General features: G+C 32.7%; 1 protein-coding gene across 1 annotated transcript in view; it reads left to right on the forward strand.

Moving 5' to 3' along the window:
* The window catches only part of LRRIQ1 (leucine rich repeats and IQ motif containing 1), a 98,105-nt gene that overhangs the window by 38,434 nt on the left and 33,343 nt on the right, over positions 1-26,328 (forward strand). The window contains exons 16-23 of the mRNA XM_072339853.1: positions 917-1,381; positions 3,082-3,220; positions 5,419-5,535; positions 13,516-13,605; positions 14,471-14,592; positions 15,194-15,289; positions 15,595-15,680; positions 20,619-20,717. Of these exons, the coding sequence (XP_072195954.1) occupies positions 917-1,381; positions 3,082-3,220; positions 5,419-5,535; positions 13,516-13,605; positions 14,471-14,592; positions 15,194-15,289; positions 15,595-15,680; positions 20,619-20,717 (1,214 nt within the window). The remainder of the gene's footprint in view (positions 1-916; positions 1,382-3,081; positions 3,221-5,418; positions 5,536-13,515; positions 13,606-14,470; positions 14,593-15,193; positions 15,290-15,594; positions 15,681-20,618; positions 20,718-26,328) is intronic.

Consider the following 26,328-nt stretch of genomic DNA (forward strand, 5'->3'; position numbering starts at 1 on the left):
GTACCTGCTACATATTATAATAGATAAACACTGTCTAAATACAGACAGCCTTCTGTATCTGCAACAATTAGTTCATATTTGCTCTTACTTGCCCTGGTCCTAGATGGTGTAGCACAACTAATCAGAGCCAGATTTCATAGGTGAATGTTCTGGGACTCGTTCTAACAATCAGATGGGAAATCAGATGCCTTGTATGATTCTTTTACTCAGTTTTATTGGTATACTAGGCTAATACAGCTTAGTATAAAACCCCAAGTCAAAAGTAAGCAAAGATAAGCAGGAACTCCACTAGTATTGGAGAAAAAAAAAAAAAAAAAAAAGCAGAGAAATGTAATTTTTCAGGAACTTTAGTCTAGCACCATCCCATATATTATGAAAGTATTTACATTTAAAAGTTTCTGTTTTCCTGTATTCTCTCTAGTTTTGTGGTTTGTTGTTTGGAATTGAAGTCTGACTTTTCCTGCTGTAGTCCTAGTCAAATTCTAAAAACACTGTTACTTTTATATTTCATTTCATAGGTCCTAAATGAAAAATGGATGATGAAGACTTTATAGATTTTGTAACAATTTACATCAAATCTTCTAATATTTTTGGCTTTGTATGACCCTAATCATACAGAAAAAGAAGAGTGAAATAGTGCCTATTTCAGACTGAAACCATTGAAAAAGTTACAAAATCATAAAGTAAAATAAGCAGTCTAATATATATTAGCATACTTTAGATATTACTAAAAAAATGAAAATATATTTAAGGTTTGTAAACATTGTAGCTGATTTTCAGAGTAATTACTGTTCACTGTAAGTGTATGGAAATGTGGGGGTACTTCAGAATATAGAGTGGTTTGTAAAGATAACATATTTTTTAAATTGTTCACAGTTTGAAATATATGGAATAATATTTTTATCTTTCTTTTCAGAATTGCTTCTTCCATTGATGCTGTGCAGAAGCAATGCTGGTATTTTAATCAGTTGATGAAACTTAGCATTGAACATCGATGTGCACATGAGTATGGTGAACTTAGCACTACTGACAGAGGTAGACCAGAAGCACTGCAAAATCATTTAAAGCAAGCATCCACTGGCTGCCTACAGGAAAATAACCTCTCTGTCATGGGTGTGACAGAAAATAAACAGGTCTTGTTGCATCCTTCTGAAAGATGGATTACTGATGGCCATTTTCAGGCCACATTCATTAACTCCTCCATATCTGTGCACCAAAAGGAAAATAAAGAAGATCACAGAATGAGGCAGAAGAGCACTGAGTCTTGTATTAATTACAGTGGGGAGAGCAATGGCAACAAGAACATATCTGCTCAGCTCACACTGCAACATTCAGTTATAGAAAGTAATATGGGAAGAGATTTTGAGAATAATACAGAAAGGTAAGACAGACTGGTTTGCTTTCAAATAGGTCAAATGGATAGGCAATAGGAGTGAGGATTTCCTGTTTAAAACTTACACATTGAGCAGATAGTGTGTAAGTAATATTTTGAAGTTGATTAGAAAATAATTATTTTAGGGTGATACATATGATATTTCCATATGATTCCATATGATATTTTATCAGATAATATACTAGAGCATAGAGAAGTATACACTTAAGTTTAAAATACTGTCTAATGAGAAAATTTTAAAACTTTCTCTTGATCTCCTAACTTTTCCTTTTTTGCAATGCATTTATGACACAAACACATAAATATACAACTTTTGAGGTGAAAATACTAGGTTATTTGTTGGAATTTGGATGGAACTTAAACTACAAACTAGTGAAAAGTTTTCTACTGTATTGTTCACAATACATTCAAGGTTCATCTATGTAAAGTTTACAGTCAATATCATTTAGAAGCCAAGATGTAAAAGTTACTTAAATATACCATCATATTCCTTTGACCTTAGGCCAGTCTCCTGCTGTTGTGATGATTGAGGAGCTAACAGTCTGCCCTGCCCTTGATACTCCTCCAACATGCCTCAACCCACTTCTTACAAGTAGAAGCAGAGGTGAAGGGGCAGTTCAACTTGTTCTGTGCCCCCAAATATTCTCTTGCATAAAACAAATTGGTTTATTACCTCTTGGGAATGTATTTGCTGCTGGTGTATGGTTCTGGTTGTACAGTCACTGAAAACAAAAGCTGAAGTTTTTCATAAGGACCCAAAAATTCAGTTATGAATTCATAACAATTTGTTCAAAAATACACACTCATGGGTAAGCTTAATAAACATATTGTAAGGAGAAATACTTGAATACTTTTTGCACTGCTTGCTTCTGGCTTAAACTCTGAACTATGCTGTGACTTGTGCTGCAACATCTTTTTTGCTCGAAGTCTTTCATTATTTAAATAAATGCACTATACAAAGAAAGAAGATATGTAAACAGAGGGAGAAATTTAGATATTTTTTTCTGAAACCCACTGGTCAACTGTAATGTGAATTTTGTGGAGGATTCTGAGATAGTAATGTGCTAATGCAAAACTGCATTAAATTATTTCTCTTTCAAAAAAAAATGACTACATATTTAGAAAGCTCAGACACTGAACAAGCTTTCGAAGCAATAGCCAGCATAGAAAATGTGCATATATAATTAATGGCCAGTAGTGTTAAACTGGAGGCAAAAAGTAGGCAAAAGATTGAATGGTGCTTTGTCAGTTTTTTGTTTCTGCTCCATTGGAGATATTTATATAATGCAGTTTTCGGTATTCAAATTAGCCACCTCTAATATTTTTAAATATAGAAGATAAATGCCTCCGTTTCCCACACCCTCCCCCCCTCCTTTGACAGATTACTTACTTACTGTTAAACTATTTCTGCTTCTAATCTTTGATTTGAGGAGACTCTTCCTCTCCAGTGAATGTAGAGTCTAATTAATGTTATGAATGAAAGTCCTTCCAAAGCTATATGGAGTAAATATGCTCCTATGTTTCTGAACATTTATACTGCATCTAGGTTGTAATTTATCATTTGATGTCATAGCCTTGTAATACATAGTGCTGTTCTTTCAGTGGTTTTATGGTCAGACAGCTGTGATAACCCATGTTTGCTGGTGAGGTTATGGCATTCATGAAGGTACTTATTTTCATTACATTAGGTTACATTTGGCAGCATCAGTGATCCAGTCTCATTGGAGGAAGTACCATACCAGGAGGAAGACTGGCTGTGCCAAAACAAGAAATTGTCGTTTTGGAGAGGCTTCAAGACAGAAACATGAAGCTGCCACAGTAATCCAGGTTTGTTTGCAGCATTCTCTTTGCCAATTTTCAGATTTAGTAAGGAAAATAACTTACTAATTTTGTGTACTTTATATCTCATGTCTATTTTTACTTATGAACTTATCAATAGATCTGTTGTTAAAGTTTTTTTTATTCAAACATTTTAAACTTAATATTTCTAATAGCCTTCTTTACAAGATGTTTTGTAAAAGCATAAAAATATTTTCGCTTTATTCAATGTTTCCCTGAATTAAAATTTTTTTGTAGTTCTAGTATTATGTTTATGACATGTTGTGCCCATGATCTTTCTGGGGTGAATATCTATGCTATTAAGCTGGCAAATGCTGCATAAGTTATAGAATATGTCTCATATCTATACAGCAAAGCATTCATCATTCCCATTCTACTTACCTGCCTTACATTGTTTTCTCATCTCCCAAAAAGAAGGATTCCCTCATTCATACTGCCGTTGGCAACTCACCATGGCTTAAGTTGTTCTATGCTAGGTACTAGGCTAGAAGTTTACTATTTGTGTGAGTTCAAGTCCATGCCTGGCTCTGTTTAGTTTTCTAAAGAGATATTGAATCTATATGCCATGTTGCCAGGGTCATTGGTTTTTTTATATTTTTAAACAATTTTTTCCACTATTGCTCAATTTGTTTCTTGAGTACAGTGTGTAGATAGTATGCTAAGTGTTATCTGCATAAATTTATCTAATCCATTTTTCTTTGTCCCAAACCTGATGATTTTCAAAGTTAATGTGGATAAAAATAGACTTTTCTCTGCATTTTATGTATTTGTAGGTCTTTCATATCTAGTCTTATATTCACTCTTTCCTTAATGAGTTCAATCCACTTAGTCTCTTCACACTACACTGTACTTATCTTTTTCTCTCTCTGAACCTGTATTCTATTCTATCCTTTTTTAAAGGAGTAAATAGGAGTAACTAGGACTGCATTCCAGAGGTAGGTATATCAGGAATTTATACAGTAAGGCAGTTTACTGTCTCATTTCTTTAAAACTGCCATAATATAATTTGTATTTTTGATCTCAGTTGAGTGCTGATCTGCATTCATAGATCTGTGTTAACAGATGTCTTCAAGTTTATCCTTCTGTACGTACTATTAAGAATGTGTTTTTTTTCTCCATTGCATTAGTTAAAACTAAAGTATTTGTTGAATGAAATATATTTTTTGCTTTATCCTCAGTAATGCTCTATCTGGGTGTTTATGAAGATCTGTAGGAAAAAAATATGCTAATGAAACTATAAGAAAGCAGATCTAATATATTTAATCATATTGAACAACTGTGAACAACTGTGTGTCTTAAACCAGCAATATTTTTAGCGACTTATGCAGTTAGATAATTATTTAAGATAAATGAACAAGCTAAATGCTAAACCAGAGTATAAGATTTATCCTTCCTGTTTTAATGCTTTCACTGCAAAGCTGTTAAATGCTGGCAACACTTCATTTTTCAAGAGAGGTGTTTTTCTGCATAGTATTTTAAATGTTTATGACATCTTCAATTCTAATTATGTCAAACAGTGATTTGGGAGTGAGTTGCTGTCTTGAAATTAGTTTTGCTGTTTCCATCTATTTCATTATGATCTCTGAAGTGTTTTCCTGGATCTGGTTCTGTAGGTTGGTATGTGTTCATAATTTCTTCCTACTTTTTCTAGCATCTAATTTCTAAAGTGCTTCTTTGTTTTAATATTTCTACTGGTATTTTTTTATTTTTAAATAAAGATCTTAGACTGTTAAGAGAGAGTAACTGACCTAGGTCAATTGCATGAGAAGTCTCCAAGAATAGCTACTTGTAAACTAAAAAACATTTAGTATAAGTGTATTTTTATTCTCAGTGATTTGGAAGTTAACACACAGCATTTTCTTATGTAGTCTTTCCCTTCAATTTATAATAGTCCCTCAAGGAATTGTCAAATAATTAATTAGTTGACCCAGGTTTGTAGTTGAGGGAGTTGCAGGATTCCTTTCTGCTTACTTGTGGAGAGCCTCTTGAGTACTCTAAGCTTTAGACATATGCTGGCATTTAATTTGTCTTGTAGTTTTAAATGTCACATAAAGTTCAAAAAACAGATCATTGAGCTATTAAACCGGGACCCAAGATGTTTTATCTTCCTAATGGGATAACATAGAGAATCTGGATTTGGGTTTGATCTATGACTTTGTATAACATGCTTTAAATTTTTTGTTTAGGCATCTTGGAAGGGCTTTCTTTTGCGAAGGAAACTGGCCAGTGTGCTTGCAGCTGTTAAAAGTGATGAAGTGGATAACTATGAAGAAATAAATGTGGATGATTTCATATCTCATGAAGTAAGCATATCCATTAGCATATAAAAATTTCATGTCAAGTATAAAGTATACTTATTCTAAAATGATCATGTAAGTGTTGAAAATAAAAGAAATTAAAAGGAATATCAGGGCTAGAATTAACATGTTCAGTGTCCAGAAATAAAGAATTGTTTGGTATATATAACTCATTTAAATGTATTCATCATGGAATAATTGCTTCCTGCTCTTTGAGATGTTCTGGTAGTTATTCTGCTATTAATGTCGCGCCCACCATAGAACGCCATATATTTCTGTAGTTAAATAGGAAATAAATGAGAATAAGGAAACAACTATTTTTCTTTTAAATTTTTCTTTTTTAGTATCCTAGTAACTGATTACAATGTGTATATAAATGTTCGTATTCATGAGGAATTGTTCATATGTAGAAAATAAGGAAAATGACGTTTTGAATTATTCAGCCTGTAGTCCAGAATCTCATATACTTTAAGTTGGTTGAGCCAGGATTTCTTCGCTCCCCTGCCCAAGTAATCTTGTTTGGTGTGTTTGTTTTTGCTTAACTGCAAATTATGTGAACAATTTTGTTCCAACTGTCAGCAAGAATCACATCTGGACAGGTACTCCTGAGGCCAAGGAGAAAAGGAAGGAGTGGAGGAGGCAGGAAAATAAAGGCCAGATCATTTCAGTGAGTCTTGCACTGTAACACTTTCTGGAGTTGCCATCCATCTTTTTCTTTTTTTCAAAATCACCAGACTAACATTTTAATTTGTGCATCAGACTCAAAGGCTGAACTGGAGATCAATGTCAAATAAATTACTCAATCCCTTAGCTTGTTGTGATGAAAAATATAATACGTGTTTTCTTCCAAGTTGTGTATGTGGTAAATTTAAAATGTTTAACCCTAGAAAGGATATCAGTGATTAAACATTTCAGAGTTGAAGATTGTCTGTAAATGGAATTCAGAAATTTCTCATTCACTGTGATGTTTGTCATATTTTTTCCTTTGTTTGTTGCAAGCATATCATGTTCACTAGATTGTATGTAGTAGTAGTTTTAAGACAGACCTACTGAAAAGTTTGCGTGAAATAGTGATGAATGATACAGTTGTAACATGTTATTATCTGTGTGCAAAATGAAGAAATCACATGGACTTTTTACTTTAGCTGAAACAAAATGCCTGGAGAAATCTTTGCTTCTATGTCCCTCCTGTCTGGTCTCAGTGTTTTTATAGCAAAGTGCAGAAGCAGAGTCAAATAATGACACTTTATATTAGTGGCTATCTGATGGGCCTCAAAAAAGTGTGTAGAGAGGAGTACTTATTGCTGGGCTAAGAGATCCCATATGCTGGAGTGTGAAGGAAGAGCTAAAAAATATCTGGATGCCATTTTGTACTGCAGATTTTACTGCTGGTTAGAGTGAATGTAATGAGAGAATAACCTTTCCTTATTACGACCTAATACAAAAATACTAAATAATATCTACTAAATCATCATTTGTTGTTCTTTGGTATGATCCTTATTTTTATATCCATTTGTATCCAATGTAAGATTTCAGTTACAGTGATTTCATTATGTATTATCTTGCAGTTCACAAAGTCACTAGTGTGCAAGCTTCTATTTAAATAAGCTGCAAACATCAAGGTGCAGTAAGCCACCCATTAGGTACCAGTTCATTAAATAACTTTTTAATATCTTAATTGTAAATTCAGTGCATGTAGTTCTGTGCAGAAGTTGATGTTTTAAAACATCATGGGGAAAACTGTAGTCTTTTCCAAAGATCTATTTTATCCACTTAAGCATATTGAGCAGTGATATATTATTAGTACAAATCTGTGGCTCCATATCACATGAGAAATTGATTGCATGTTATTGAATTGTAGGAAAAATCTTTATCTTGCTCACAATAACATGAATAGTAATTATTTAATCTTTACAACTACTGCTAACTTCTTGTATTCATCTCTGCTCTAATAAATTGCCAAAGGCATTCAGAGACAGTTGACGGCATTACTGTTTTATGTATGTTTTTTGTGCAGTGTCACACAGGCTATCCCAGATGAGATGAAAGATCTGGCCAGCAGATGTCTCTGAGAGTATGATGCTGGTATTTGGTGATATTTTCATGTCTTTCATGTGGACTTTGGAGAATTCCAGCCTATATGCTCCAGAAGGTTGATCTTAAGACAACCTTTCATCAGCAGTCCATCCATGTAGCAAATGTTGAGCTCTACAAGGCAGAGCTCTTTATCTCTGATGGATAATATCTGACAATACATTTGCTTGACACAGCTCTTACTTTCTGTACCATGCAACTATAAGCATTGTTATTTTTGTTATGAAAATATGGTGTGAGTCAATTACAAAATGTCACTGTCAGTAAGTTGAACTAATTGACTATAATCACTTTTTAAGACAATTATCTTCTGAGAACCGTGGTCACTGAACAAACTACTGTTGTCCTATACTAGGTCAACATACAGACAAATATCTTATTTTCATCAAGTACCAATATTGATGGTTGTATGGCACAGAGAGTACTGTATTTTTTGCAAAACTAGGTTTGAGTTTTGTTTAAGTTAGGGATATCTAGTCATATTTTTTAAAAAGAAAATAATGTTTTTAAGTTGCAACCAAATTTAAAAAAAAAATAAAAAAATCCATCACAACTTACTTCCTCAAAAGGAATAAATCCACTGCTCTGAGGCAAAGCATTCTGCTTCTGATCTTGCTGGAACAGAACTTTTAAGCAACACTGTTTTGATAGCCTTTAAACTTCTTGATTAGTTTTCTTCAGATTTTTTACATAACCGCAGTCAGCCACACAAACTCTTTTTTTTTTTTTTTCTTTTTTCTTCCCCACTCCAGAGCAGCAGGGTAGCAATTACCCATATTCTTAGAACAAATAGATACCTTTATAAGGCATTTGTATAAGGCAATGACTTGTGAGTACATTGCAGTTTCTTGTTCAGGCTGTCTGACTGCTCAGAGATCTTCTAAACAACCCAATCACCTGAGTTTGAAGCGAGCTCAGGTGAATTTCTATAAATTCCCATTATTATAAATAACAAATCAACCTCTGAAGTACACTGTAATATCCATGAGTTATATTATGATTTAGAACTTAGCCTAGTTCTGGTTTGTCCTAGGGAGATCATTCTTCTTTTTTGTTGCTGTTGTTTTTGTTTGTTTGTTTGTTGTTTTTTGTTTGTTTGTTTTTGTTTCCTTTTAATTTTTAAAGTGTAGAAGCAATGAAAGCTAGAGTATATTTGAATTCTTGAAAAGTAAACAGCGTGTAGAATAATTTTTTTTCTTAGTTTCCACCACCTTTTTCAGACTTACCACTTGTCCACACTAGACACATGCAGTGTTTTGTTTCCTTTTGAGATAATACTGTATGATGTGTTTTGTCCCAGGCTGTGTGAGCTTGTGACAGTGATTCTTGATTTCTAGCTTGTGCCAGGAAAGAAATATCCTATAGGTTAAAGGGTCCCCATAATTTGACCTTATCTTGACGCGTAAGAAATTAGAAGAGCATGCCTGTAATTGTCAGATCAGAATCAAACTTTCATATGTTTTATGCTGCAAAGAATACAATCCCTTTTTTAAATGAAATTTGTTACACAGTTATAGTGTAAATGGAAAAGCAAGAGTCTATGATGAAAATTTCCTCAGGTGCATCCTTTTCTTTGAAAAAAGAGAAAGGTTCAGGTAACATATTGGGAGCTCAGTCTTTTAAATGAATGTATATGAAAAATATCTTCATATGATTAATAAATGGCATGTTAGTCTGTGATCAGATACGTAGGTTTTCTTTTCTACCTTTTTTAGAAATTATTCTTATCTAAAATGCTGAAATCTTGTTTTCTTGTTATCTAGTAGATAGATAGCCTAGCCCTAGTGGTAGGTCTTTGCTAAATCAATATCTGATAAACACAAACACAGGCACTAGAAGTTGTGATCTTCACAGCTTATGTAGAATGTGCTCTGATTGCTTTCTGGCTTTGCATCATGTGATGCAAAGGAATACTTAGGCTTTGACAGGAATGACGTCCAGTGAAAATTAAGTGAAATATTTTGTGCTGGAATAGCGTTAGGTTTGAGTGAAATGCACCACAAAATATGTTTGCCAGGAATCAAAAGAGAAAGTTAACAGCTTTCTGCCAGATGAAAGGCAGTTCAATGTGGCTTGCTTTCATATGCCCTTTTCTACTGTGAATATCTACCGAGTTAACATTCAGCATATGATGCCTTCTTTCTCACTTTTGTTGCCCCAAATCCCAGAGCATTCATTTAAGTTACTTACAGGATGTCTAGGAAAAGTATTTCTTCATGTGGTGTGTGTTGCTCAAAAATGAATTTTGTGATCTTTTTTGAAATAGTCATAGAATGCTGTTCAAATTTAGACCTTGGATTAAAGTAGCATTTCATTTGTCTTTTTTGTTTCAACTGTTTGATTTATTAGCAATATTCAAATATATTAATCAGAGGATAACAAAGTAGAAAGCAAATACATCTCCAATATGAAGAACTTTATGCTTGTATTCTGTAAAGAAGACTGATGGAAAGATTCATTCTTAGTTTTTCATGTATCTATTAACTCTTGTTGAGTATTGTCTTGGTCTTCAAAACTATTTGGAATGTAGAGAAGGCAGATTCTTTGCAAAATCTGGTTGGAATAAAGTCATTCTTTACAGATGATGTTAAAGACCAAAAATAAAATGAATGGCCTGCCTCACCAAAGGAAGCAAAAATCCAGAGAAACAGATTAGGCAAAATCAGGCAGGTGATGTACGGGGTGATTTTTTTTTTTTTAATGGAAAGAATTCTATATTCTATCTACATAAAATAGTAATGTGGAAACATTTTTTAAAATAAAACTATGTTTTCTTTATCCCTCCCATTCTTAATATTTATTGTCATTTCCAGGGACTAGTCATGATTCAGTTCTGAGAGAGTTTTGTGTATTAATCTCCTCTTTTTGCAAAAATATTCCATTGACTACATTTTCAATTTTACCTTAAAATACCATATGAATAAAGTCCCTACGTAAATATCAGTGATACATTTACTCTGGCTAAACTATTACTGTCCTGAAAGCAGTGACTGAGACAATGAGGAAATGAAAGTAAAGAGGTATAAAGAGAAAATTCTCCCTAATTCTAAAAAATAGTTTCACAGTTTTGTCAGATCATTATTAATCTTGTGATTCTGAGGCTTACCACATTTGGAAACATGGGGTAGTATCAGCCCCCATATTGACCTTTCAGAGTTAAACTACTTCTTTGTCTTCAGGAATAAACATGAATGTAGTAGTAAATACCTGCATACATTGAACATGTGATCAGATGATATCATTTTATTTGTTTTGTAATTCATCTGAGGCTGCATTTTTTCTTCTGTTAGTCTAACTCAGTAGAAATCAATCTAATTTTTAGCCTTAGTTTTTGGCAAATGTGTTATAAACTTTGCATTAGTGATAATTTAGGACAGTGTTTATGGGAAAGATATGGACAGAAGTTTCTTGAACTTAGTGCTATCTCTCTGGGCATGAACACAGTGAAAGATAACACATCTAAAATCAATTATGTGTTTATTTTTGTTGGCCAAAGCAAATGACAGTGTGGTATATTTTTATTATATGCTACATACTTACACTAGGGCCAAAGATGCTTCATATCAGTGGATATAATCTTAGTGATAAATCAGTTTGTTTTTGTTTTTGTTTTTTTTTTTTTAATTTTGCTTTGGTCTTGCATATTTCTACTCTTGCATCTTGTTTTTCTATTTTCATTGATATTTCTTTTCAGCGCTTAGAACACTGAAGGACATTTTATAGCCTATGTAAGAAACAGAAGCATGATGAACATGATGGAGAATATTAAATTATTTACTGTAAAGCACTGGGCTAAGAAAGTATTTGTGAGAAAAGTTTCAACCTGAATTTTAAAAGAATTTTAACCAAATTATGGTGCAAGCAAATAAAACAAAAATATTTTTTCTGTGCGCTACTTAAGTGATTCCTTTTCCCTGAAATTGAATAGAACTGCAGAATATTACTTCTCACATTTCATGACTTTATTGATTTCTATCAGAAACAAATTCATTGGAGAGACAGAAATTCATATAGCTAGGATATGAGGTCGGCCTGAAATCTGGCAGTCTGGCTTGAGTCATATTCACTATTAATATAAGATATATAAATACCTAAATCATTCTTGGACACATCGTTGTACAGAACAAATGAATTTGATTGATATTTACATGAAATAGGAATCTACCTCTTTTCCAGCTTTATCGGTTCTTGGGCAAAGAGAGGAAGATAAAAATATTTAAGAAAATTGCCATTTTCATACACCTTAATATACCAGCAAAGATAAGTCTCATTTTCATCGATTATCAGCTCTGGGACTGCAGATGCCCAGAACTTCAGGACAATGACTGTGGTAACAATCAACTCCCAGCCAACCCCAAACTTGTGTGGGATTTGCTGCTTTACCTGAGTACATAGAAGTCCATGGGGCTTGATAGGATCTATCCCAGGGTGCTCAGAGAGCTGGTTGAAGTCATTGAGAGACCTCTGACAATTATTTTTCAACTGTCTTGGTTATCTGGAGAGGTCCCAGTTGACTGGAAGCTGGCAAATATTTTCCAATTTTCCAGCAGGTAAAGAAAGAAGACCCTGATAATTGCAGGCCTGTCAATATCACTTCAGCGCCTGGTAAATTTATGGAAAATATTATACTGGGAGTTACTGAAAAGCACCTGAGGGCAACGTGGTCATTGGTCCCAGCCAACGTGGGTTCATCCTTCTGGACAAAACGTTCAATGTAGTCCTAGACATAAACATAATCTGATGGACATATAAATGAACAGATTAACAATTATCTGAAAAGCTAGAAGTATGACTTAATGCAACTGAAGAGTAAATTCAAAGAAGGCAAAATAGAAAGAAGGTCTGATTTCACTGAAACATTTTGGCCAGATTTTCTCTCTATTTCATAGTTATTCATTTTGATTGGTCTGTTCACAGACTGCAGACACCTGCGTAACTTGAATATGTAATAGTTTTGTCTCTGCAGTGATATGAACAGAGATATGATACAGTTTTCTGTACTTTTTATGAGAACATAGAATTAGTCTGGATTTGTAAATAAAATGATAAAAATCCAAATGTACTGTAATCAAAGAATAGAGAATTCCAGAACCAAGGAAACATGCTGGAATGAATCATCTTTTACAGTAGAAATATAAAAATTAAATTTTAAAAACTTTAAATTAAAATCTAAATTGACAAATTGAAAATATATCCAATGAACCTGGGTTGGAATGGAAGAGGAATACTGGTTCACCAGTACTCACTTACACTCTAAATAAGAACTTTGCTTATAGGATGCTCAGATTGTATGACCACTGCCTGAATTTTTTCAAAATAACTGAAATATTATCCTTTTTTTCTCTTAGAATTTCAGGGTGCTCAATAGGCCTTATTATTCACCAGACTTTACATTTTTAACCCCAGATTTCAGTGAACACTATTCATGAATTCCATTCAACTCAGGAAAAATAGGTTGGGCAGGATCAGGCACCTGCATTTAAGTATAAAATACCCAGTTGCTCAAGAATGAGCAATTGACTCCTTGTAGTATTTAGGCCTTTAAGTATCTTATGTCTGTATTTTTTCAGAGTTTGGCAGTCATTTCTAACAAATTATGTTTACTAACAATGTTGAGGTTAAATTACAAGAACTTGAGATATAGGAGATGCATTTTATCAACAACAGCAACAACAGCAAAAAAAATAAAATCTGATTTATTTTAGATCAAAGAGTACAACATAGAATCTTAAAGGGTGTTTTGAGTGTGATTGGTCTGCGGGTGGCAGTTCTGATATATGACTTGAAAACACTTGAAATAGTACAGAAGACAGTTGAAAAGAGACTTTGTAAAAGTTATCAAAACTAAACTGATTTTATCAGTGCACTATTTGACTTTACTCATTTGTACAGGCTGCAATAGGGAATGAATGGCTAACTCCAGATTCCACCCATTTCCTTTCAAAAACACTCCTAATCTCAAACCAGCTGCACTGGACAAAGGTAATGTCACGAAACTTCTTACTCTTCAGTCTTTCTTTATTCATTTCTTAGGGACATGGTCTTCAGTCTTTATTCATTCTTAAGAATATGCTATTCTGGGGTGATTATTATGACAATCTATTGACATGAAAAAGTCACAGTTACTTTTAGAAGACTCAGACTTCCTCTTCATCCCCAAATGCGATTTTTTTTCAAATTTTCTTTCATTTGTTTATTTTTTTCTTTATTTTGGGTTTATTTCAATACTTTACTTCACAGTAGCGGGGAAAAAAAAAAAAAAAAAAAAAAGTTGATGTTCTTCATCTGTACATTTGGCAGTAGATTAAAAATTGCTAGTTGACACAGTACTTTAGAAATACTAAGATCTGCATTATATGACAACAGCTGAATATTTTCAGAACAGCTAAAGGTCATTGAGCTGTAATGTCTGCTAGTTACTTGACAAACTTTGAAGTTGTGACTTTTTGTTTTCTTATGGTTTTCTTTTTTCCTCATTCAAGCACAGTATTGTTACTAATGTTTTATTTCCTACACTTAAAATAAAGAAGTCTTACAAATGCATAATTCATTATATTTCAGGACTTTAAGTATAACTGAAGTCACCTTTTTGCTCTGTTTATTTACTTGAAGGTAAACCTTCTAATGGTCATTGCACTACTAAGAATCCTTTCTGTTGCAGTAATAGATTGCAAACTCTTTCTGGTTTACCTTCACATTTTGGCGTCCTAGATTTGTGTAGTCACAGCCATGCTCAGAAGTCTGTTCACATGGATAACTTCTGGTTTTTGAATTACTGTTTCTGTGACTTGTGACAAATTTGCAGCAATTGCCAACTACATTTTTTTAAATTTTTCTTATTGAGAAGTATGCTAGGCCTTCAGATTCCAGTGAACATTTGGATGATTTGCAATTGTCACCACAAGCACCTTGGCAGTATATTGACAGACCATATTCATACTCAGCAGAAAATACCTACTATCATAGAAGGTAAGTAAAATAATTGAAGGTGGGGGAAGGGTCAAGGAAAGGGGAGTGCTGTTTGGGTTTCTTTTATCCCATTCTGTTTAGTAGATTTTGATTTTACAGACATCATAAGGAAGAGAAATTGAGACTGTTTTCTGATGCTTTTTTTAAAATGATATTACCTTAAAAACTAGGTATCTAAAGTGTAGTTATAATTTTTCGTCAATTAAGCATATGTGAGTATACACATACATTTCATGTATATGATGTTTGACTATAATTCATAAAAAATAAATTCACATAATCACATGTAGATGTTGAAATAGATATTTCTAAGACTAGTTAAAGATTAAAAGGGATTTCTTATGCAGCTGTACTCTTTTGGAGAGAATGGACTGAAAAATGTTTTGATTAATTGAAATGTAAACATTTCAAATTAATGGAGGACTTTTATTAGTCTCTGAGATAAAGCTTTCCTGGAGTATTAAAATAGATTTGTTTTGTATTATTTCCAAACTTCCAAAGACACAAACAGCATACAGAATAACAAAAACTGCAAAACAGTCACACAAGACCTTTTCTTATGTTTCAAACTTTAAATATTGCTCCTATGATTTGTTTTCAGTTCAGAGAAGGGAACAATGTCACAGAACTCCAGCATAAAAGAAAAAAAGAAATTTTCAATCAGATCTGATAAAGAAGAGAAAATTTCAGAAGAATGGTATGTTTAACTTCTGTATCTTGCTATCAGTATATTTGGCTGTTATACCTTGCTTATTTATATTCCACCTTTCAAGAATCTTCTTTCTACCAAAGTAAAAGTTGAAGTTTCTTTTAAAAGTGTCTCAGAGACCAGTTTAATACATTATAATTTTAAGATAAACATTGCAGGAGTCTGTATAATTTGTAATATTTCTTACTATGCATAGGAACTAAAAACTTTCTGAAAAGTGCATTATAAAATGCTGTGCAGGTGACCTAACTTAATATATGTGAAGTGTTCAGTATGCTATATCCTTCCCGTAGGGGTTTTAAAGACATTACTACTGCACAGCTAATGCTGAAGAGGGCCCATAAAATGAAGCCCAGAAAATACAGTAATAAAAATGTAGGTAAGTAAGTCAACACATAAGTCAACACATAAATAATGATTGTAGTAATTAGATGTTTCTATACTTAAATCTCAGGATAGAGCATCTCTTTTAAAAAGGTTGTTTGCACAACATTAAATATTAATTTGAATAAAGGTGAATGTGGTTTAGTGAAGACAGGTCACACTTTAAATGTCCACAAAGACATCATATTCTTTCAGGGAAAAATTACTCTTTTTTTTTTTTTTTTCAAGCAAATTCTGGTAAAAATGAGTATTTTACAGCTGTATTAAACAGACTTTATGTCTTTTTTCTCATGTATCTCTTTTCTAGTTCTGAAATTTGTAGTTTTTGTATTTTTCTTTTGATAGAATCAAGTTAAAATTAATTACTTACTCAGGTTGATTTTGAATTTATTTCCTATGATTAAAATATTGTCCTTAGAATAAAATTTGTGTAGCATTATTCATAGCTCCATAACAAGCTTGTTTGTGCTAGAACTTTTGCCCAAAAAGCTTGGGCAAAATAGCAAAAATTTTGCAGCCAGATATAACTGATATAATGTTGGAAATATTTCTGCCTATCACGGGTACATAAAATTCTTTAGAAATTCTAATTAAAAATCTAAACAATGCAGGCATTACTGCACCTTGCTGTGTTTAAAAATGTCTATAATTTGTAACAGTTCTAGTTTCCTGAAGATGCATTAGTGCAGCAGTACAGAATTTCTTGCTTAACTTTGAATTCCTTTGGTTATGTGGATTTTATATTAGTCTCTGAAAGTGAACTTTTTGTTTGTTTGTTTGTTTGTTTTTTCTATTGGGATATATGGAAACCTTGTCTGGCTTTCAGCTTGTCTGAACTATGCTACTGTATTACTTCTTGTTTATCCTTTTCCACTCCAAAGGAAAACTCTCCTACCAGTGACTAACAGCATGAGATGGTAATTCTTGCTATTGTAAGGGTATTCAAAAAGGCAAAATCCAGATGGAATGAACCTTGACTCCTAGAACTAAAAAAATATGATTATGATATTACATAGGAGTCAGCAAATAATTTTTACTTTGAGTTTAGAATTTAAGACAGCAGAGCAATACAAAACAAGCAAAGAAAACCCAACAACTAAGACAAACAACCACAAAAACATAAAATCCAGAACCCCCAAACAGATGATCTCACTATACAAAATAATGTGTTGAATTAACAACAGTCCAAATAAAAATGTGGGGGACTATATCATTTCTTATTAAACATTTAGTGAATGGCCATTAAACTATATTATTCTAGTATCAGAAATGAAAAGTTCCCAGTGTTGTTGCTATGTATTCTATGTAGCAGTACAATCTGGAAATTCAAACCATGGATGAGAATCCCATGGTTCTAATCAGTGTTCAATTATGGAATAAAATGCAGACTTTCTTACAAATGAATTTACAAATTGAATTTTCTCATAGATGCTCATCTGTCACAATGCTATTTTGATTTATCAGCTCTTTAAAGTTGGTACAGATATATTGTAATATTTTTCTGTGTTTTATGGCGAGCTTTGAATTCTTTCAGTTTCACATATTATCGTGACATTTAGTAATGATCAGGCAGATCAGGCAGTAGCTATTCTTTCCTTATTGTTTCTATAATATTTCTTGGATTTGTCCAGCTAATCTTCTATATTTGGAATCTGCCAGGCAATATGCATTAAATTATGTCTTTGGTTTCTAGATTGCCACCACAGATCATTGTCTAATAAGCCACATTTAAATGAGTATGTGAGAATCCAGGAAGATGTTCATATGATTTTGAACTATTGGACTCTTGAGCAGTTCTCTGTGTGAAATCTAAAATCAAAGCATACATGTCATCAAAGCATACATACAGTTCATTTCCCCATCTCTCTCAGAGACTGAAAAGCACTGGTATTATAAACTAATCTTTGTAATATTGCCTACGTTTGGGACTAGATAAAGAAAAAAGCTCATTTTTAATAACAAAAGAGCTGTAGGCAATGGATGAGGTGATCCAGGTAGGGACAAATTCAGTAGTCTGGCACAGAGTTAAATCCCTGAAGATTCTTTCGCAAAGACTCAGAGATAAATCTTCTGATAGAAGTTCTCTTGTAAAACAATTTCCATCATTTCCCTCTGTTCTCAGTTCATGTATTGCTGATGTCTTTGTGCAAGAGTAAATATTTTAAAAAACTAGAATAATTCTAACAACTTCACGTGACTTCAATTGAAATTCCTTGGTACAGATTAATTTTGTACTGGTAGGATTTTTCAGAATTGCATAGTAGGCTAGATTAAGGGAAAATTACATTTAAAATATGTTTTGGATCAACTTCAGTAGACCCTCATAGGAAAACAGTATGCTATTGTAGAAACTGCATTGTTATTTGAAAATAGTTTGGGAATGCTCAATTACATTCTATCTTAAGATATTTTAGTCAATTTTGACACTAGTATTTGGTTGTCTGTTGAAAAAAGACATTGTCTTTCATTTTATTCCAACTAGATTTATAATTTAGAAGTCATTTTGTCAACTCTGTATGTTATCAACATCTCCAAACATTTTGTACTCTTTAATCCATATGTAGTACTCATGTGACCATCTATATTACAAGCATGTAAATATTAATTTGTACTTCAGTTACAATATTTTTAGAACTTTTGTCATTTAAAAGTTCAGACGGAACTTACAAAATATAGCATATTATTATTTTAATACTTTTTTTTTCAAAATATTACTTTGATCTATTGTCCCAAACAGTCGCTACTCTGGAGAGCACAAACTTACTACAAATTTCTTTTTCATTTAGAGATGAATGCCAAAATAGATGTAATTAGTCATTATGTGGAAAATTAATGTATCTACAAAGCTAGTTATCCTATTATAAGTGATTTTAATATACTCACCTTAAAATTAATCAAGATTAACTTTATTGACTGTACTTCTTCATTAATTTGAGTCTACCTTATGCGGTTAGTATAAGTGTGGTAAAATGACTTCAAATCTGGCATCCTCTGAATTAATTTGGGAGCTATAAGTATCACACAAGATGAAAAACTTTCTCTTAGACAACTGAAGACAACAAAAAAGTCTAAGGTTTCACTGATTCTGCCTTGGGAATTAGATAGGGACTAAATTACTTTCATTGATATTTTCCACTATGCTCTAGTAAGTCTCCTTTGCTGCTTTTTGAGAAGTTAGCGTCATCAGAACATGCAGTTAAACAAAAATTGCTGCACTATGGACTGATTATTTATTTATTTATTTATTTGGACGTGCTTTGTCAATGCATTATCTCTTACAATGCCCATAATCCATTAGAAGTCTTAGGCAGAGTTACAAGGTAAAGTTGCCATGGGTCTTCATTTTTGTTATTATCTGTCAAGGGAGCAATTCTGTTAGGAAGAAAGGGGTACTCGTAGGATCTGTTTATGTTACATTAATTTTTAACTTCAATGTCTACTGCAGATACAAAGATCTGTTCAAAACCAACTTTCTATGTTGCTGTCAAATTCTGTAATAAGTTGTTTTAGTTGCTCTGACTTAACGGAGAGTCATAATACTTTTTTTTTTTTTTTCATAAATAGGAAAATAGGAAAAACAACAACAACAGGCTATTTACTTGGCTATATTTTTATGGTTTGTGCCAAATATATATCTATTTATATCCATAGCTGTTATAACCTTTCTTAATAAATACTGATGATCTGCTGCAAGGTCATCCAAGAAATAGGCTCAAAAGGAAGCATCAGACATAATTACTTTTGTAAATTTATTCTTTCTGAATGCTCCTTCAGTCTTCTCATCTCCTTTGTTATCCCCCCCTCTGTCTTCTGGCAGTCTCACACATGCACTTTTGCTGTGCTTGCATTGGTTATGAACATTTAAATCCCTTCTATGCCATGTATAATTTTTGCTTAATTCTATTGCCAAACTGTTCCCTCTTCATTACTAATCCTTTGCCATCACCTCTTTAGACAAACCTCTTCTGCCAAATTGTTTCTCAGTTATTACAGAGTGTATTTCACTGCTTATGCTATGACGTTTAAACTGCTTGAAACATTTTATTTGGTTTTTTCTTTGTCTTCCTGCTTCTCGTGTCTTCATGCTCAGTGTTATACTCACAGAACCTTACATGCATTTTCTCCTCATTATGTATATGCTTTTCTTCTCTTCTTTTTTTTTGGTTAACGTTTCTGCTAGCCCATGGTTTCCTTTAAACTTCTACTTTCTTCTGATGCTGAGCAAACAATTCTTCTAATAAGAAATCCATTCAGCTTCTGTTAATTAACCATAAAAGTTTTCATAGTTTCGGAATGTGCTTATATAGATTTATGTACAGAATTATAATCATCTTTGCTTCTTTGCAAAGTTTTATAACTGAAATGTTTGAAACCAATCAAGATTTTATACTATAGTATTTGGAAATGCCTATAGACTTTTTATGTCTTCTTTAATTCTGTAAGGATTAGACATGGAAGATGGATAGCTTATTGTCTGCCTGTTTAGCCTCAAAAAATAAACTAATAAACTGCCCCTTGTTAACATTGTTTAGGTGTAAATAACTTAATTTAGACCACTGAATACTTACGAACCAAAGCTTTTAGAAATAGTACTTGTCATATATTTTGTTAATATCTCTTACTGAGTTTCAAGCTTTAAAAACAGATTTTTGAAATATTTTGTGCAAATTTATACTTCAGAATTTATTTGTAATTTTGAGATAAGCTAGCTAAGCAGTCATCAATAGTGTTAAAATCTGGAAGAATAGCGAGTTGGATTCTCAGTTATGCATGTATTTATGTAACTTTTTTTTAGAAAATGTAACCTTCTGTAAATATAAAACCGACACTTAAAGGTCTTTTCAATTATTAAGTGTCTAAAAGGTGAAAAACTGCTTGAAGGAATGAATGAGCCAAGACTGACCTTTGATTTTAACTTGTTCTTGTCGTCTAGACCCAGCTGTGCGCCTGGCGTTGTTCAAAAAAAATGAAAATAAACATCTCCGTGTGAAACCAGCAAAGATACAGTCTGTAAATTTTGGTTACTTTGAAGGTATGAGCAAGAATTTCACTTTGTCCGTATGCATATAAGCATATATGTCCTCTAATGTCTTTTAAACAAGCCTGCCTGGAATATACAACAATATGAAGAAATTGAAGAAGGCAGGCGTTTAAGGTCCTTATCTGTTCCTTAATGTTTCAAGTTACAGAAGTGAAGAATTTCAATTTCAGTTCATTTGAGGGAGTGTGCTTCTAGACATTAATTCATAATGAACTGGCACGCTTTTTTTTTTATTTATTATTATTACTAATTTACTTTCAAGGACATAAAAGAATGCCACAGAGATAGAAAATAGCTAATTTTGTAAATGACATACCACTTCACATTTCTCATTTCAAAGTCATCTTTTCTCTAGCTAGCCATTAATTCCTGACTATTGATAACATTTTTTAAAAGTAGTTACTTTCGCAAATATTCTCTAAAAATTCAACATTTGACAGGAGACAGAAAAAGAAAAAGGAATAACTTGAACATGGAAAGTTTGCTTCAACAAGAAAAAATGATTTGCTTTCCAAAAATCCATAAATACTAATTTAGTTAATTAACTGTTGTGATTACCTATAAAGCTCTCCTTGGTTTCAGTGCAGGTGAAAATACTAAAACTTAAAATATCCTTCTATTGAGAATATGAGCATCTTTAGAGCCTTTTTTTTTTTTTTTTTTTTTTTTCTATTTTCATTCCTTGTGCAATTCATTTCTCTATTCAAAAAAGTGTCATCTTTGCTGTTCTATCATTTTTTTATGACATAACCATACAATAACTTACTTATTCCCAATTCCATAAGGGAAAAGAAAAAGAAGATAATTCACTTTTCTGACTAGTAAAAGAAGTTAAACCTGAGACAGGTGTGCTACTGAGCTGGGTATGTCTTAAATGAATTCTGTCAACTTCATATGAAGGGCCAAATTTGCTTCACATTCATGAGGCCATGCTCAGATTTAGCTGAGATCTTCACAGATCTTGTGAAATTCTGAAGAGAAAAAATGTGTTTGCATCTCTGTTTTCCTTGCATTCAAGTATGAATCTGCATAAAATATGGAGTCTCTATATGTGAGGCCTGATTTACCATTTAATAGAATAAGTCAGAATCACAGAAGGACTATGGTTGGAAGGATGCTTAGAGATTATCTACGTCAGCTTCTCTGCCATGAGTAGAGTTGCCACCTACTAGATACAGCTGACTAATTTCCACTGTATTTCATGTGCCCCAGTGGCATATGTTTACATGTCACCATTTGTTGAAATCATCATATGGTGACTACGGACATGCAAACTGCCTCCATGTCCCTTAAATCAGTAGCATGACTGCTCAAAGCCATACCACAGAGAGAGAAACCTGATCCCAGATGTGGAAAACCTAGATAGATAGATAGATAGATAGATAGATAGATAGATAGATAGATAGATAGATAGATAGATACTAAATATTATAGAAATTACTTTTTAAATACATGGAGAAAAGGCATTGTGGCAGATTAGATATCAAAAGGCAAGTGCTGTACTGGCAATCTTGAACTTTGTCTTTCATTTCAAGGATGATTATGATCCTTTGGATAGCTAATAAGCATGGCTTTTTTCACCAACTTTACATGAGATGCTTACATGCTATCTGGTGAGCTTCAAGAAGACAAGCGGTTCTGTTTGACCAGAATATGAAACTGTCCTTTTACCTGAGGCACTACTACTACAGACAGCATGGTCAGAAAACACTAGGTTGTTAATCTGAATCTAAAGTGCAGTACAGAGCATTGACTGGCATACCTCTCAGTCAGAATTCAGATCTTCTAAAGTTAGAATTTGGATAATTTCTGTCTTCTCTCACAGAAGTTTGATTCCTGTTTCACCTCTCTCACTTTTTAACCATTTCTTCCTCTTTTGCCTGGAATAAATTTATTTGGGTCTGTTCTGCAGTGCAAGTTATTTCTGTAACAAGAAGTTGGAATTATTTCTTTCTTCATCCATAAAACTTGTGAATACCATGTTCTGAATCAAGAGAGAATATAGTCCAATTAATTTTGCAGTGGAGATAAACTTCCTGGATGTAACTGTTTAATCCCTTTTACCTTCACAGAATGGTAGTCAATGCTCTGGCAGAGAATGTAAGCTCCAGTCAGTCTTCTGCATAAATTAGTAAATATATCTCAAAGAAAAGGGAAAAAATGTGTTCTATACATTCCCACTTTATTTCTTTAAAGTGGGAAATGAGGGAAGAAACTTTAGCATCAATAGTAAGTACACATATGTTATCTGTTAAATAACAGAATCACTACTTTTGAAAGGAGATGCCCTCGGAAGTGAAACAATTAGACCAGTTTTAGATTTTCAAACTGGAACACATCATGGTAATGAATATTTAGGAGGTAATCTAGTTAAAGTGTAGAATGACTTTCTTTTGTCTTCACTGTGTCTTGAGTTTATGTTTAACAATACAAATAGAGAAAAAGAATGAAAAATAATAGTTATAGAATAAAGGGTGGAAAGGAATGAGTATAATATCTCTCATATAAAACATCTTTATGGCTTAATTAAACAGTAGATGTCATATTTATTTTTACATATAGTTTGTCTTGGGTATATGTAAGTAGGTAAAATTGCAGCTGTAAATAAAAACTGTTTTTTTGGAGATTATTGAATGGTATACAGTTACTAGACAGTGAAAATGTAGCCAGGCTCTACAAGACTTATTTGTTTAAAGTATTGTAAAAAGAGTGATTTTTATGAAGATCATCTTGTTTCCAAACAAGAGGAAGCGATAGGGAAAATAAATGTTGATATCCGATTTTTAAAACTTGTGGAAGTCTTTGATCCTATAGCACAGTTAATGCATTTCTAATTATATATACACATTGTAGGAAAATAATGAGATTGAGAAGATATATGTGAAAATATGTCTTTTAAAATTTGAGGTACATCTTACATTTTTGTTAATATGAATCATCATCTTTTGTTCAGCAATGTTCTAATAATCTCCAAAGAGAAACTTCTTTTCACATCTGTACCATTATAGCACACAAGGTAGTCATAAACAAATTCCTTTGTATTACATGCATCATTAACACATAAGAGAGTATTACTCCTACAAACAGGAGCATACCATTTAAAAATACAAGCAATATATGAAGGCATGGGAGTGCAATTAAATGTCTGTTTGTACTGTATATGCATAGGCAGAAATTACTCTTTAAAGTAATTTCTAGTGTCATTGTGCGTTTTATGATATGAATGCTGTCTGTTGATCTGTTTTAGTTTCTTTAAAATTAGTCTAATGCTTACAGGTTTGTTAAAACTTTATTTAAATAAGTAGTATTTTTGGGCTGTGGTCATATATTGTGACAGTTTTTAGGCCACAGAACATGCTACTGTGCTCTACTGCTTCTCTTAAGAGGCTGGTTTTATCAAAAACTGATCTGGAAAGCCTCACTTCTTTTGTTTGGACAGACATTTCTTGGAATTATATGTATTACACTGCTTCTTCTGGCTTCATTGTGTTATGCTTCCAGATGAGTTGTTGAGTGTCATTTAGCACAAGCTAGCTGATAAAACATGCTTGGTATGTTTTGTAGACAGTGATATTTCAAAAGTTTCAAAATCTTGAAAAAGATATAAAGAACTATCCTCCCTCCCCCCCCACCAAAATAAACAAATAAATAAATAAATAAAAATACATCATTTCCTATTTTGTGACAAAGTGTGTTTTTATGAAGTTTTACCGCTGCTTCTCTTGTTATCTGAAGGCTGTTTCAGTCATTAGTTTAGCATAAAACAGTCTAAATTATTTTGGACAAAGTAGATCAGAAATCAAAGGAAAAATCTGTCTTTTGACTTCTCTTTTCTTGGTCAGTTCCATATATACTTGACTGAATCGGTATCAGAGCATCTCTACCAGCCGTGGGTCGATACTTACATCGTGTGTAATTCCATTTGTAACAAGGATGGATGTCTACTTTTGCCAGCCAACAGTGTGACTGCTTTGTCACAGTGCAGTAGTATAAAACTACAGGAGGCCCCTTGCTTAACACGCTGTTTTGCCACAGTCTTTGGAACAGTATACAACTTTTAGAGTCCTCTTTAATTTGAGTACCTCAACAGTTTTATTGGATTATCCAAATAGTTTATGTTCAATTCAGTTGAATGAGAACCTGGATTCCAATCTGTACAGCAAGTTGGAAGAATGCAGATCACATGGAAGTTCAGTCAAGTTATTTAAGTGTTCATTATTTGGATATGATTCACCTAAATGTTTGCTGTGTTTCTTAGAATTTTATACACTATGTTCTTATTAATTTAGTAGATTAAGTAATTTATTAACATCTATGATATATTTATTTTTAGACATATTCAAATCCACCAGTGCTACATGTACCATACAGTTCAAATAAGTGGAAAGAATATAACTGGGCTTCACCCTGGAATGCATATGATGACTTTTGCCAGGAAGTTTAGTTATATTAAAAAGGCTTTGGAATGTGTTGTCACGATACTGCAACTTGGGAAATTGTACTTCCAGCTGGTAGTACTATACTTCCTTTCATTTTATCCTCATTGGTGACTAATCAGTAAAAAGGAAAAAATAGGTATAATATTAAACATATTTCACCGATATGATATTGATAATTACCTTTGACAGTGTTTTTTTTTATTATAGAAACATTTATCCATTTCCCTTCAAATTGCAAGTAGAAATAACTCTTCATACTTGAACAAGAAAAAGACATGAAATGGGTTTATGGTTGTGTTTTATTACTGAAAACTAATTAAAAGCTTATTAGAATATTTCAATGGAATGGTAAAATTTCTTTGATATTCTGTATTAACAGCACTTGGGAAAAAAATTATGTAATGAAATAGAATTTACACTGATTCAGATCAATGGTGCTTTTAAATATCTGTGTGAGAGTTAAGAGAAAGCACTGAGAGTAGAATGCTGATTTTAAACTTTAAATACACTTAAGTAAGTTAAGTAACTAGAGTTAAGTGAAGAAAGTTTAAGTTACTAGTTATTTGAGTGCAATTAAAAGTACACTGAACTGTAGCTAATAGCTTTTTATTAGCTATTTTCATTGGAAAAAAAGAAAAAGAAAAAATAGTAAAATAGCATCATCTCCCAGGAAGCTATTTGTAAATTTTACATTATTTGTAAACATCCATTTCTAAATTAAATCATCATTAATTTATCTGTGGTCTGAAAGAGATTCATAACCACACTCTAAATCTTATGTTCCTGCAGTCCTACTGTCTGAATTACCATGTTTACAGCGAGATGCACATATTACATATCTCCTGGGCTTCAAATTTGTATGCCAGATTAGAGAAGCAGTTTCCTAAACCATGTGGCACTGACAAAATTGACAGAATTATACATTTTTAAAGAATCTAAGGTCTCTGTGTTGAAATGTGATGAAAATGTATTACAGAAACAAGTAGTGTGGAAGAGAATCTATCTTTTAAAATCAGAATTCTCTAGTTTTGTTTCTTATTATTTAGTGTGAGCTCACACAACAGAACTCTCACATTGAAATATTTTCTCATTTTAAGGAATTAATGGCTCTCCACCAGCCCTTTAACATGTAAAATGAGTAGGTTACTTGTGTCCAGTACATC

Source organism: Excalfactoria chinensis, chromosome 1 (genome assembly GCF_039878825.1).
Source record: "Excalfactoria chinensis isolate bCotChi1 chromosome 1, bCotChi1.hap2, whole genome shotgun sequence".
Taxonomy (NCBI): Eukaryota; Metazoa; Chordata; class Aves; order Galliformes; family Phasianidae; genus Excalfactoria; species Excalfactoria chinensis.